This window comes from Oncorhynchus clarkii, chromosome 5 (assembly GCF_045791955.1).
Source record: "Oncorhynchus clarkii lewisi isolate Uvic-CL-2024 chromosome 5, UVic_Ocla_1.0, whole genome shotgun sequence".
In the NCBI taxonomy this organism is placed as follows: domain Eukaryota; kingdom Metazoa; phylum Chordata; class Actinopteri; order Salmoniformes; family Salmonidae; genus Oncorhynchus; species Oncorhynchus clarkii.
In genome coordinates this window covers 54732906-54747291 of record NC_092151.1, presented here as the reverse complement: position 1 = coordinate 54747291, position 14386 = coordinate 54732906, and the positions used below count along the sequence as shown (strand labels likewise).

Below are 14386 nucleotides of genomic sequence, written 5' to 3'. Positions count from 1 at the left end.
ATAACGATGGTCATTATGGCCAAACAGTTCTATTTTTGTTTCATCAGCCCAGAGGACATTTCTCCAAAAAGTATGATCTTTGTCCCTATGTGCAGTGTCAAACCGTAGTCTGGCTTTTTTATTGCGGTTTTGGAGCAGTGGCTTCTTCCTTGCTGAGTGGACTTTCAGGTTATGTCGATATAGGACTCGTTTCACTGTGGATTTAGATACTGGAGGAAACAGGTACAAAAGTGTCTTCACAAGGTCCTTTGCTGTTGCTCTGGGATTGATTTGCACTTTGTGCACCAAATTAGCCTATCAGAAGCTTCTAAAGCCATAACATAATTTTCTGGAATTTTCCAAGCTCTTTAAAGGCACAGTCAACTGAGTGTATGTAAACTTCTGACCCACTGGAATTGTGATACAGTTAATAAGTGAAATAATCTGTAAACATTACTTGTGTCATGCACAAAGTAGATGTCCTAACTGACTTGCCAAAACGAGTTTGTTAACAAGAAATTTGTGGAGTGATTTGAAAAAACAGTTTTAGTGACTCCAACCTGAACCAAGTGTATGTAAACTTCCGACTTCAACTGTGAATATCTTTTATTTTTGAGATTTTTCTAAGTCGCCACACTTTACCTTGATGATAGCTTTACACACCCTTGGCATTCTCTCAACCAGCTTAATCTGGAATGATTTTCCAACAGTCTTGAAGAAATTCCCACATACGCTGAGCATTTGTTGGCTGCTTTTCCTTCACTCTGCGGTCCAACTCATCCCAAGCCATCTCAATCGGGTTTAGGTCGGGTGATTGTGGAGGCCAGGTCATCTGATGCAAGCACTCCATCAATATAAAATATATTTTCATTTGTTTAACACTTTTTGGGTACTACATTATTCCATATGTGTTAGTTCATAGCTTTGATGTCATCGCTATTATTCTCCAATGTAGAAAATAGTAAAAATAAAGACAACCCTTGAATAAGTAGGTGTGTCCAAACTTTTGAGGGGTACTGTCGATTTTACTCTGTTTGAGCTGACTCGCACATCCCTAAAATGTCTGCAAGATATTTGGTCACTGCACCTCCAACGTATTCTTGTGGGAAAGGCTCAGAAAGTGTACGCTTTCTCTCTTAACCAGAGTTCAGATGATGACACTGTTAATGCTGCTATACCTCGGGCTTACGAGTTAGTCCCAGAAGCAGTTCCATAAATTATCAAAGACAGAATCACAAAAGCCATGTTAAGTTCGCAAAGGGAAAAGTGTGTCTCAAGCAGTCAAGGACCTTGAGGATTTAAAGACTCTCAATCTTCTCGAGCAGTTCAAGAATTGCCTTGACGAAAAGGAGCACGAGGATCTCACTCTTGAGAAAGCTGCAGTTCTTGCAGATGAGTTTGTGTTGACGTATAAAACTACCTTCACAAACAAAGAACCCCGTAGTTATCCCTACACAAAAAGCAACCCAGAGAAGTAATCTCCTACTGTGAGGTTTTAGTCCTTTTTCTACAGTATCAAAAGATAAAGATCGGCAGAAAACTGTTTTTGTATCTGACAGTTTGTCAGTACTGTTGTGAGAAAGGACACATGATATTTAAGTGTCCTAAGTTGAAACAGAAAAATGAGCGAGGAAAAAGCAGTTTCTTCTTGTGGGAACACTCTAGCCCATTAAATCTCTGGTTGGGACTGGTATCTCCTAAACCAGATTTTGGATCAGATGTGTTTGAACCCTTTGTTTCAGATTTGTGTCTCTGTTTAACAGCCGGTGAAGATACCTCGAGACACTAGGGCAGCCCAGTCCTTTATCTTTGGAGTGTGTTTTGCCTTTTCCTGACACGTCAGCAACTGATTACAGTGTGTTAGTACAAGGCGTGGAGATGGGTTGCATGGAAGTTCCTTTGTTTAATGTGGAACTCGAGTCAGATCTTATTTCTGCTTCCGTAGTTTGATGGAGTGAGACCTAGCCTACTGGTGAAGGGGGTCTCATTCATTTTGGGAAATGATTTGGCTGGAGGGAAGGTCATGCCAAATCCTGTCATTTCGAAAGAACCCAGAGTAGAGGAACCTGATGGGTTATCAGAAAAGTATCCATTTTGTTATGTTCCCCAGAAAGAAAACCAAATAATGTCGCTCAAACAGAAAGTGGTACTAACAAAGGGTCATTGACAACAACCAAAATTTAACAGTTGGGGTTTTAGGAGAGGTTGTGAAAGACACTCATGGGGGTGTCCACTGAAAGTTGACTTGCAACAACAACAACAACCTAAATGATACCCACCATAACCTCAACACGGGGGCCCCTCAGGGGTGCGTGCTAAGTCCCCTCCTGTACTCCCTGTTCACTCATGACCACACAGCCAGGCACGACTCCAACACCATCATTAAGATTGCCAATGACACAACAGTGGTAGGCCTGATGGGAGAAGGTCAGAGACCTGACCGTGTGGTGCAAGGACAACAACCTGTTCCCACAAGAAGAAACAGCATTTCCACATTCTCTTTGTTCTGTTTCAACGTAGGACACGAAGAGCTCATGTGTCCTTTCTCACGGCAGTAATGACAAACTGGTGGATACGAAAAACAGTTTTCTGCCGATTTTTATATTTGGGCACTAGAAATGGACTGAAAGTATGGATAACTACTGGGTGCTTTGTTTGTGAAGGTAGTTGTATGTGTCAACACAAACTCATCTGCAAGAACTGCAGCTTTCGCAAGAGTGAGATCCTTGTGCTCATAAATGTAGGTCGCAACCTTTTTGTGAAGGCAATTCTTGAACTGCTTGAGAAGTATGAGTCTTTAAATCCTCAAGATCCTCGACCCCTTGAGAACCACACCACCGATCAAAAAGACATGCTTGTTCCTTTGCGAACTCAGTGGCTTTGTGATTCTGTCTTTTGTAATTTACATTAATGTTGTCGGTATGCTTCTGGGACTAACTCGTAAGCTCGAACGAGAGCAGCATTAACAGTGTCATAATCTAAACTCTGGTCAAGAGATAAAGCGGCGTAAACTTTCTGAGCCTTTCCCACAAGAACACTTTGGAGGAGCAGTGACCAAATATCTCGCGGCCATTTTAGGAATGTGGCAATACGCTCAAACAGAGTAAAATATTCATCCACCTCGTTTTCATTGAAAGGCGGTACAAGCCGGCTGTTCCGACCAAAATCAAACTATTGAGGGTACAGGATGGCCTGACTGGATTCGAGTGTTTCCAGATCTATCGCTCTCTTATCCCTCTTTGTCTTCTTTGCCTCTCATCTTTAGTCCACAGAAGTGAAAAAGATATTTGGCCTTCTTTATGATTTACATAAAGGGGATATATTGTCTAGCTCGAAAACCAGTTATGTTGAAACTTGCCGTTCAATCCGACACGGAGTACCCTATCAGCAGTTCAATGGCCAACGTTGAGCCCATTGAAAGAACTGTGTGGGACCATCCATCCTGCAGGGATTTCAGAGGTCAGGGAAATGACATGCTAGGTCTCAGCATCCATCCTGCAGATGAAGACAGATCTTCTCCCCCCTGAAGTATCCCTACTGTCATCTTTATTACAAAGGCTGCAGCAGGGATGCTTGGGAAAAGTCACAAGGCAGAGCCATCTCAGCTTTCTGCTGAGGTCTGGGGTGTGCTGCCCTGCTGTGCGTCTGCGCGATGGGGGACCCGGGTGTACTCTCACTGGCCTGATAGATGAGCTACATGAGCCTGCAAGCCATCTTTAAAACATATGGGTGTGACACTCCTAATCTACACAGTGCAACAGAAAGTGATGGGGAGAATGTGTTGTACAGTAGGTGGGCGAGCTGGATATTCTAGATGTGGTATCAGTATGGATATCCGACACCACTACGTGAATACAGCGGTTCATTGATTTGTTATAGCCAGAGTTGTGTTGCAGCGGGAGGTTGCTTGCTGTGGAGGGGGTTCGTTGTGAGGACTGTTTTGAGGGCATAGGAGCGGAGTGTGTTCCTTTACGAAAGTCATTTAAATGGCGGGATAACGTCATTTACAAAAGGCGGCTTTGTTCATTAAATGATCACTTTATTTACAAAAATCTCAAATGACAAAATGAAAGCAAAAAGACAGTCATACGGTACAATTAGTTCCCTTGCTGCCAGACATACTCAAAAACCACAGATGACATTATGTTTGCAGATTCTAGATTCTCATAGGAGTATAACAACGATGACTTGAAGCGCTATGGTGGTGGTCATCAACCCACTGGTACTAGAGAGCTACACGGTGTGGTTAATGTTGTGTTGGAACAAAAGCCTGTACTGTAACCCTCCGGGACCTGAGCTCGTGTCCACGGGTGAATCTCAAGTCTTTCCTTGTATCCTCATCTCCTCAGATTTGATGTTCAAATGCATTTTTTTTTATTTTATTTTACCCCCTTTTCTCCCCAATTTCGTGGTATCCAATTGTTCAAATGCATTTTGAGAAGACAAGGAATGAAGGACAAAGAAGCAAGGAGAGACGAAGTCTCGCTTCACAGGCTCTACTCCTGACATTGGGGGTACATGCAGACAGGAGAAGTGGACTCGGAATAGTTTGTATGTGCTGGTCGGGTGAAAAATCGGATGCCAAAAGAGGGGCATCATTTAAAACGACAGCATTCAGACAGCATGTTGTTGTTTTTCACTTTCGCCCTGAAACGACAGAAAAGAGGTTGCATGCAGTATTTTGTTGTTGAACTTATATATTTGATAGAGTCAGTGTTAAATTATCATGTGATGCCTAGCAGACTGTACAGTGTGGGCTCATGTACATATAATTTTGAATGTCATACAGCTGTAATAAGAATGTCATGCAGATGTAATAAGTGGACATTCAAAATGACAATATATACAAAAGTATGTGGACACCCCTTCAAATTAGTGGAATCTTCTATTCCAGCCACACCACCCACGTTGCTGACAGGTGTATCAAATTGAACACACAGCCATGATATCTCGCCCTTTCCTGTTTCAGCAGGACAATGCCTCCGTGCAAAAAGCAAGGTCCATACAGAAATAGTTTGTCGCGATCGGTGTGGAAACTCTTGACTGGCCTGCACAAAACCCTGACCTCAACCCCATCGAATACCTTTGGGATGAATTGGAATGCCGACTGCGAGCCAGGCCTAATCGCCCCAACAACAGTGCCCGACCTCACTAATGCTCTTGTGGCTGAATGGAAGCAAGTCCCCGCAGCAATGTTCCAACATCTAGTGAAAAGCCTTCCCAGAAGAGTGAGGGCTGCTATTGCAGCAAAAGGGGGACCAACTCATGATTTTAGAATGAGATGTTCGACGAACAATGTCGTGTATGTACACCGTTAGGTGAAAAGACGTGCAAACTGTTATAAAGTGGCTCATCTCTTGTGGACAGACTTCATAACATGTAAATGGTAGCGGATGCAGTTACATGACATGTTTGTTCTGGGTTTCCACAATTACACAGCGAATGACTGTTGTCTCTAACTAACATGCTATAGACTTGAGATTCACCCGTGTACCCTGGTGCGGCGTGTCTAACATGCTATACTCGTGTACCCACCCTCAGGGTGAGATCTGGGTTCTTCTATAGGTGTCGTTGGTGATGGAGAGGCGTGTGAGTCTGGCACCGTAGTAGTCCACTATGTAGTCAGACGTATCCGATGGACCCACTATCTAAAAGGAAGGAACAGAGGAAAGACATCAGGTTACACACGGTGAAAACCTGGGTCCAGCAGATAATACACTTCTGATTTGGTACTCAGCAATCGCAGCGGAGTGGGACTAGTGAACTTACACACACCTGAGTGTGTAAAGGGAGCAGAAGCTGAGTCCAGCTACAGCTGGGCTACTGGTTAACCCTCTGATAATTTGTTTGTTGACTAGAGTGTGTTGTATCCAAGTAGATCAACATTGGCGAGGCATTCCAGCCTTTTAAGGGACTTTGGCCAGATAGAGGCTTTCTGAAGTGTTAAATCAGACTGCCAGATTTAGAAATGGACTGAAAATTTCCATGTCAAGTGTCAACTCCCTCAATCCAAGACTCTGCTGTACAAATCAAACACACCTCAGAAGGCTCTACATGGAAATCCAAGACCTTCACTTGCTTGAATCCCTGTCTGATACCCATTTAAAAAACACACTGCTCCAGCAATCCACGTCCCATCTATTTATCACCTGTGTCCATCTCTGCTCTACCTAGTTTGCAAATTGGAAAGTTATCAGACATAATTCATCTGGCGTGGACCTCTGTCTTCAGAGAGAGAGAGAGAGAGAGAGAGAGAGAGAGAGGTCCCAAACCAACCACGTACAGCTTCCTCCTCTCCCCCAGTCCCATCCAGACATAATCAATGAATATAAATTATCACATGTCCCAGGTGTTTACTCATTAGTTCTCAAAGATGCATTTGCCCGCTCCGACGTTGCTTTTAGTCGAGGTAGTTAGCCGTTAAAATATGGGGCTTTAGCGTGACGTCTAAATGGGCTCTCCGGGGACGCGGAACTCTTTATCAAAATTGTCACTCTTTAAAAAGGTGGAGAACGAGAGAACCTGGCCACAGCCTATACAGCTAATTGAGAATGTAAGTGTTTTGCTGTGCGAGACAGCCGAAGCCGCTTAAAAGCATTGCTCTCTTAGGGCCTTCAATAAGAAATTAGGAGAACAATAAACAGTGCGCCCGTCGCCTCGCTTAATCAAAGTGGCCGAACGCACGCCAACGCCCCTTTCTAAGGAAATAGCGACTTTATAAAGGCCTGCATCCACAGTAGGATGTGGAGGAGAACTGGGGAGGACGAGAAAAAGAGGTAACTAGAGAGAGAAAGGGTATACTGTTTCTCTATCACGGTTTGTGTTTTTGTCTCAGATGTGATACAGGGAACTGTTTTGGTAAAATTCTGGAAAAATCGCATTCATGATGCACAGTTCTAAAATGACACACCACTACTATTCTATACGGTAAAAAAACAATTAAGGATAAGGACACAGGTTTCATTCAACAAGGGAAACGAATGAACAAACCAAACAAATAAGTGTGCTTTTCGTCCTATAAAATCTGGCCATGTTGACAACCAGTTAAAGCTAAAGGCTTACTCTATCCATGTGGCCTTATTCACAACCCTAAGTGTATACCGTAGCAAAAGTTTGCAACAGAAAGCGGAAATAATTCAAGTAGTCCCTCCCCGTTTTGGCCGACTTGCTTCCATTTGGTTCCTAGTGAACACGAACCATGTATGGCATCCTGCAAACACTAGTTCCTTAATGGAGACGGCAAAGGTAAAGAGGGGTGAGCTGAGGCCCTAACAGGATGACAAATGGACTGGCCTCTCTTTGTCAGGCTCGGGGGCCATAAATGGGGGGTTAGGGGGGTCCTGGGGGACGAGGAGGGGATGGGGCTAGAGAAGCCCCTTTGCGAAAACACATCACAGTCTCATTAACCCCCATTCATAGAGAGGTTAGTGCTGAGCAGAGGGGCACACAGACACAGGTGCTCTTCTGAATACAAACACACACACACACACACACACACACACACACACACACACACACACACACACACACACACATCCTCCTGACTGGCTTGGCTATGCTTCTGTTCAGTGTTACGTGGCCTGCTCTGATTAGTGTGTGTGTGTGTGTGTGTGTTGCGTGACCATTGCATCAAAGCCCAGGCTGTTCTGTAAAGACCAACTTTGCTCCACTCGTTTGATTACCATCACTGTTAGGGTTCAGACACACCAGCGCACTGAACTATCGGCAGACAAACGCTACATCCCACATTCGGTGCGACGTGTGCGAGCCTTTAGTGGAAGAGAGCGACTGTTTATTCACGGGGGTGCGCTCAAATTGAGAAACGTCTTTTGAAATCGTAGAAATAGCTTTGTAAAACATACAATTATCATACTGATAACATCACAGTGGTTTCCTAACTTCTGTTTGCAGTGTGACCCAACGAGCCTTTGAATGTTTCTTGTGACCAACCAATGTAGTCATCTGCTGTGACCCAAAAGGAACCAGCTTCTACCCACAATTAGGGATCACTGACCTAACACACCCTTGTCATCACCACATTGGATGCATAAACATTTACTTTCAATGTCACTGTGAGAAGAACATGGATTTTCACACACATAACCAAAAGATAGAGGGATTACTTAGCAGCTCTGTGTTCCACAGCTGTTCCCTGAATGCCACTTACCTGCATTGAGATCAACATGAAATCCACCAAGCTCCCAATCCCACAGAAGCCCACAGTGCAGAACTTGAGCAGCCCTAGAGAGAGAGAGAAAGAGAGAAGCAGAGAGAGATAGAGAATGAAAGGGGGAGACATAGTCAATGTGGGATGAAGCTTAAAGGGGCACACCATGTCTCTTTAAAGTAGGCATAAATAAAATCCTGCCTGGCCCCTAATCATAATTTGCTACCTATTGTGTGAGCAACGCTTCGTTGTTTACATGAAAACTCTCCCATCCAGGCGACTGGACAACGTTTCAGTTTATCCCCCGTGTTCCGTTCCAACTTTGCCCGTGTGGCGCTGAATGGGAAATTAACTTGCGAGGCGAAGGTGAACGATTTGGAACGCTTTCAGTGCTGGGTGAATATGTGTCTGAGTGGAGAGGGTGAATGTGTGCACGTGTGTTTTTTTGCTGCCTGCTTTGCTTTAAGAGAGAAATGGTGCTAAGTCAACTTTGTTTCCAAAACAACGGAGGATTGGGAACAACAGGTCTTTATCGGTGAGAGGGGCAGTGAAGTGGAGTATGAATGTGTGCAGCCGCAGGTCGTGCTTTAACTGTGCACCGAGAGTGTGAATTGGATGCATGAAAACCCAGAGCAAGGGCAGTCATTCAACTAGACACATTCTCCTTTCAACATTCAAATGTCACTAGCCTACAACATAGTCAAATCACTACACTACCCATATCTTAGGGCGGGTGACATCACTGGGCAAAGGCTACTGGTGCTCGCTAGCCCCACATCTTCCACACGCACGCACACAACTAAACGATGAGAATCTTAAATTGCAGGCAAATTCTGGAAACGGCAACTCTTGTGATTAAAACACAATTACTCCAAATCATTATTAACAACAATGTACATTTCTCTACTGGGGGGGGGGGGGGGGGGGGGGTTACGTAGGTAGCTTTGTTGATTTTTAAAACAATGGCCATCAGGTGTCTGCTCTACAAAACCACTGCCCATCTTGCCAGCTTAATACGCCACTGTTCCATGGCGATGCCCACGCCAACCATGCCAAACCACGCGCTGCTAAGTGCAGCCTCTAAAGCTTGCTCATGCCCGTCCACAGGAAAAACAAAAAAGCCCCTGAAATGTGAAGAATCTTGGATGGATTTTTAAAGCAAATAAGCCTTGCAAATACTCAAATAGAATATATAATAGATACATAGCACACCAATACTCGTCCTGAACTTTACAGCAGGGCTCTCCAACCCTGTTCCTGGAGAGCTACCGTCCTGTAGGTTTTCACTCCAACCCTAATCAACCACACCTGATTCTAGTAATTACCTGGTTGATAAGCTGAACCGGGTTAGTTACAACTGGGGTTGGAGTGTAAACCTACAGGAGGGTATCTCTCCAGGAACAGGTTTGGAGAACTCTGCTTTACAGCAATGATAAGTCAAAGGTCATACTGTAAACCAGGGTTATTCAAATCTTACCCTACGAGGTCCGGAGCTTGCTGTTTTCTGTTCTATCTGATATTGAATTGCATCCACCTGATGTCCCAGGTCTAAATCAGTCCCTGATTAAAGGGGAACAATGGAAAAATGCAGTGGAACTGGCTTCGAGGTTCAGAGTTGAGTTATAGGATTATAGGCCTACCTAAAGCTGGGTATCCCAGGTAGAAGCGATCAGCACCTAACCACCCCAGGAAGAGGGACAAGGCCACTGCTATTTTGTAGGAGTAACCGCTCCTGCAAAGAAATCCCATTTTAGTTTGAAGCAGTTCACTAATGCTTTACAAGTGTAGACATTACATATGATGGGGTATTATTTAGGCTAATCAATATCAATAAAAAAAATACTTTCAGGGTCATATTCAATAGGCATGAAACGGGAAGGTACTATCTGGTGTGTATTCACTTGGAACAAAATGAAAGCAGACAAAACGGGGAGGGACCTACCTGACTTCCCAATATACATTTTTTGCTACAGTGTGCACTAATGAATACACCCGAACATGTCCAATAAGAAATGTTTGTTTCGATTTTCCGTTGCAAAACGTTTTGCTATGTTGTGCCCTTATAAGTATTCAACATTTCCACATTCCCGAATGTCTGGTAATACAGATACATACACATTCCTGCAGGGGATGCTCTGGTTGAAGCCCACTTCCTCTCCGCTGAACCGAAACTCTGTCCCGTTGGACAAGCGGCAGCTGACATTCGGAGCAGGTAGGCATTCCACTAAAAAAAACAGATAGGCCAGGCTAAATCAACACAAAAAAACACATATGCACACAGGAAAAACGTGTCGATTGATTGTGAGTTTGGGTACTTACACACAGACACAGATTCAGAGCTGTCATATTTTATATACAGTGTTTTCGGAAAATATTCAGACCCCTTGCCTTTTTCCACATTTTGTAACGTTACAGCCTTATTCTAAAATGTATTGAATTGTTTTTTTCTCTCATAAATCTACACACAATAACCCAAAATGATGAAGCAAAAACAGGTTTAGACATTTTTGCTGATTTATATATTTTTCAGACCCTTTATTCAGTACCTTGTTGAAGCACCTTTGGCAGCGATTACAGCCTTGAGTCTTCTTGGGTATTACGCTATGCTTGGCACACCAGTATTTTGGGAGTTTCTCCCATTCTTATCTGCAGATCCTCTCAAGCTTTGTCAGGTTGGATGGGGGAGCATCACCGCAGCTATTTTCAGGTCTCTCCAGAGATGTTCGATCGGGTTCAAGTCCGGGCTTTGGCTGGGCCACTCAAGGACATTCAGAGACTTGTCCCGAAGCCACTCCTGCGTTGTCATGGCTGTATGCTTAGGGTCGTTGTCCTGTTTGAAGCTGGTTGTCCTTCTGGAAGGCTCTCCCATCTCCACAGAGGAACTCTGGAGCTCTGTCAGAGTGACCATCGGGTTCTTGGTCACCTCCCTGACCAGTTTAGTCCCCCGATTTCTCAGTTTGGCCAAGCGGCCAGCTCTAGGAAGAGTCTTGGTGGTTCCAACCTTCTTCCATTTAAGAATGATGGCGGGCACTGTGTTCTTGGGGACCTTCAATGCTGCAGAAATGTTTTGGTGCCCTTCCCCAGATCTGTACCTCGACACAATCCTGTCTTGGAGCTCTACGGACAATTCCTTCGACCCCATGGCTTAATTTTTGCTCTGACATGCACTGTCACCTGTGGTGTGTGCCTTTCCAAATCATGGTCCAATCAATTAAATTTAACACAGGTGGACTCCAATCAAGTTGTAGATACATCTCAAGGATGATCAATGCAAACAGGATGCACCTGAGCTCAATTTCGAGTCTCATAGCGAATGGTCCGAATAGTTATGAAAATAAGGTATTTCTGTTTGTATGTTTTTATTTGATTTTTTAAATTAGCAATATTTAAAAAAAAAACTGTATTCACTTTGTCATTATGGGGGTACTGTGTGTAGATTGAGGGGGAAATGAATTTAAGCAATTTTAGAATGAGGCTGTAACGTAACAAAATGTGGAAAAAGTCAATGGGTCTGAATACTTTCCGAATGCACTGTATAGCCTATGTATTTCAGTATGCATTTTGAAAATGAAGGACATATTCAAATTGATGTGTCCTAATCAGCAACCATAACAATTCAGTTTTAAAAACAATTTTTAAACTCTGACTTTTTTCGGGAGGACCTTGGGTCACCCAAAGACAATTCATGTTACCCACAAAATACCACATACATTGAAATGCATAACCACTCACCCCAAGCTATCATGTCCTTGCAGTTTGCAGGTTCTTGAGTGACATCATCTATCCGTGGTTCTTTGCAAAGATACTTGAACAGCATTAAGGCAATTACCAAATATGAACGATCACACAGCATATTTAATAATACAACATATCAAACAAGTTGTGCTTGTGTCGTGATGTTGATATGCTGCACCCATTCAGTCAGTCATTATCATCAGCGTCCTGAGGAACACTACATTACACAACAATAATGTATAGAGGTAACTAGTTATCTAGCTAGCTTTTAGACCAAGATGTACTCTTAAGGAGCCTACTGTTACTCCTTAAGGTCCAAGGACCATATGTTATTTTCAGAGAGACTGGCCCTGGCAGCCAAAACAGCCAAATACTTCATCTAAACGTGAATCGACTTCATCTAAACGTGAATCGATTCTCAATTGCGATATGGTTCTAGAAACATACAGCCCTTTACTTTCATATCAACAAATGCAAAATGTACACTGTTTTAACCGGCTTAATCACAGTTGCAGCCAACAGTATTTTTGAGTGAAAACACATTTCTGGCAGCCTTCTTCCGTTACACTAGATCATTGCTGCGGGATGTAGATAAACTGAAATAATTTAGCCAAATTTGGCAAAAAAAATAAATAAAGTCCACTAAATATTACTCATGTCTATACAGACATAAATTAAATATTTCAAAATAGGCTACCACACTAAAGAGCATAATGTATCTACAGATATCAATAGCACCTTAAAAACTAGCTATGGATTAAGTTTTATCACAAGCACTCAAAGTCGGGAAGGCTGTAATTTGGGCAGTGTGCTTACAAACGGGTGTAAACCTTCACACGTTTTGAACAGGCTATATTTCAGAAATTACCAAGAGAGACTCGTGTCTACCATACCCAACAAATGACAGCAATAGGCTAATGCTATTTATTTTACAAAAGCCTACTTATAGGCCTAACCTATCTTAAACTAAATACAGAGCACACAATTAAAGACTGATCACACTTAATTTAGCCAACGAAAATGTCTCAACAGAATAAAACAAAACACGTTTTATATATTTAAAGAACTGGTTTAGATGAGTAAATAGGCCTACATTAATAACAATGACATGCAATAACAACAATGATAAAACAAATGATTATGAACAAATTAATAAAGTTCCAAAATTGTATCCTACCTGAATAGCAAGTTACACAGTAGCCTGCATTTGGCAATTTGTGTGGTATAAAAAATAAAAAATTCTGCTCATGTCTTCTATCACGTAAATGACATAGACATGCATGAAATGTGTTTTTATGTAATGCCAATGTTTTTCCAGACCGTGCAAAAAAACAAAACAAAATTGAAATCCTAAAAACGTGTCTGCTCAACTGTATGCCACTACGCAAATGTGATTATAGATGCATGCAAATCTTTATTACAGAGGGGATATTTTCTCTCGCTGGAACGTAGAGATATGGCCTTGTGGGAACAGAACAGTACACTAACCCTGTTAAAAATGTGTATCAATTGAATCTATTTTATTTTTCCCTGGTATTAAAGATGCTTCCAAAACCGTACCGCAAGCGATGCATGTTAATGTTCAGATCCGAGACAGTTTCACAATTTGATTAGTTAGCTACATTGTTTCCCAAAAGTACACACTTCGCAGGCTTGTGTTGTTAGCTAGATAGCTAGCTAGCATGCTACCAGATAGAGATAGACAGGTAACGTTAGCTAGCGAACTGGAATCAAAACCCTGTCATTGTCGTGATTTGCTAAAACAAAAAAATTAAAAAAGATATTGTCCCAAGCGTAGACTTTTACAGCTATCGACATCATTTCCGAGAACACGGTGAAAATGGCAATACGTGCAGTCAAAGAAGATGCTCAACGATAGAGTCCGTAAACAGAACAGCCAACTACCGTGAGACGCCATGTTGAACGTTGTCAACACGCCCACACTCCCATCACGTGACATCAAAAGGTTTTTAAAGCGACACATCCGACGACTGTGTCGTCCAAGATCCAACTCGTGTGATTTTGTACCGGTAAGACTTGTTTTCATCTTTAAAAGTAGTTGAACTGATAACTTTGAACTTAAGCGACAAGAGAGTCTTACTATTCAAGTGATAAACTCGTTTAGTCTTGTAATAAGCAAAAAAAACAACAACATGCTAATGCTATGCTACCCAATAAGTTTATGTATCGCAACAGCTTACGTTATTAACTAGCTAACAACAAGATAGCACAGTATGGTACTACTGACAGTAGCTAGCTGACTCACTGACGTTGGCTAGCTATCTAACGTTAGCTGAATATTTCGAGAAGCTCTGGTAGCATTTATCGTTACAAGTTGTTTTATTGGGTTATATTATCACCCGACAAAGGCAAAGCTGTGTTTTAAGAACCGTGCTAGTTAACCGTACTTACTCAAACAAACGTTTTTTTTTTTTACTTCATACTTTGGATTAGTTATTCAACTAACGCTACAGCTACGCAAGACCAATGGAAACATGACGATTC

General features: G+C 42.6%; 2 protein-coding genes across 8 annotated transcripts in view; one reads left to right on the top strand and one right to left on the bottom strand.

Annotated features, from left to right (window-relative positions):
* Nucleotides 1–3997: 3997 nt before the first annotated feature.
* LOC139409014 (TM2 domain-containing protein 1-like) lies at nucleotides 3998–14105 on the bottom strand. The gene is made up of 7 exons (XM_071153637.1): nucleotides 13667–14105; nucleotides 11879–11953; nucleotides 10262–10370; nucleotides 9787–9878; nucleotides 8147–8220; nucleotides 5515–5627; nucleotides 3998–4626 (listed from the first exon to the last, which is right to left on the bottom strand). The coding sequence occupies exons 1-6, from the start codon at nucleotides 13926–13928 to the stop codon at nucleotides 5517–5519; spliced, it is 723 nt and encodes a 240-aa protein (XP_071009738.1). The 5' UTR covers nucleotides 13929–14105; the 3' UTR covers nucleotides 3998–4626; nucleotides 5515–5516.
* LOC139409013 (PATJ crumbs cell polarity complex component) overlaps nucleotides 13844–14386 on the top strand; it is a 169238-nt gene continuing 168695 nt past the window's right edge. For 6 of the 7 annotated variants that reach the window (XM_071153635.1, XM_071153633.1, XM_071153632.1 and 3 more), the window contains exon 1: nucleotides 13844–13911. The gene's annotated coding sequence lies outside the window, so the exon portion shown is untranslated. The remainder of the gene's footprint in view (nucleotides 13912–14386) is intronic. The other variant, XM_071153630.1, reaches the window with a different exon arrangement.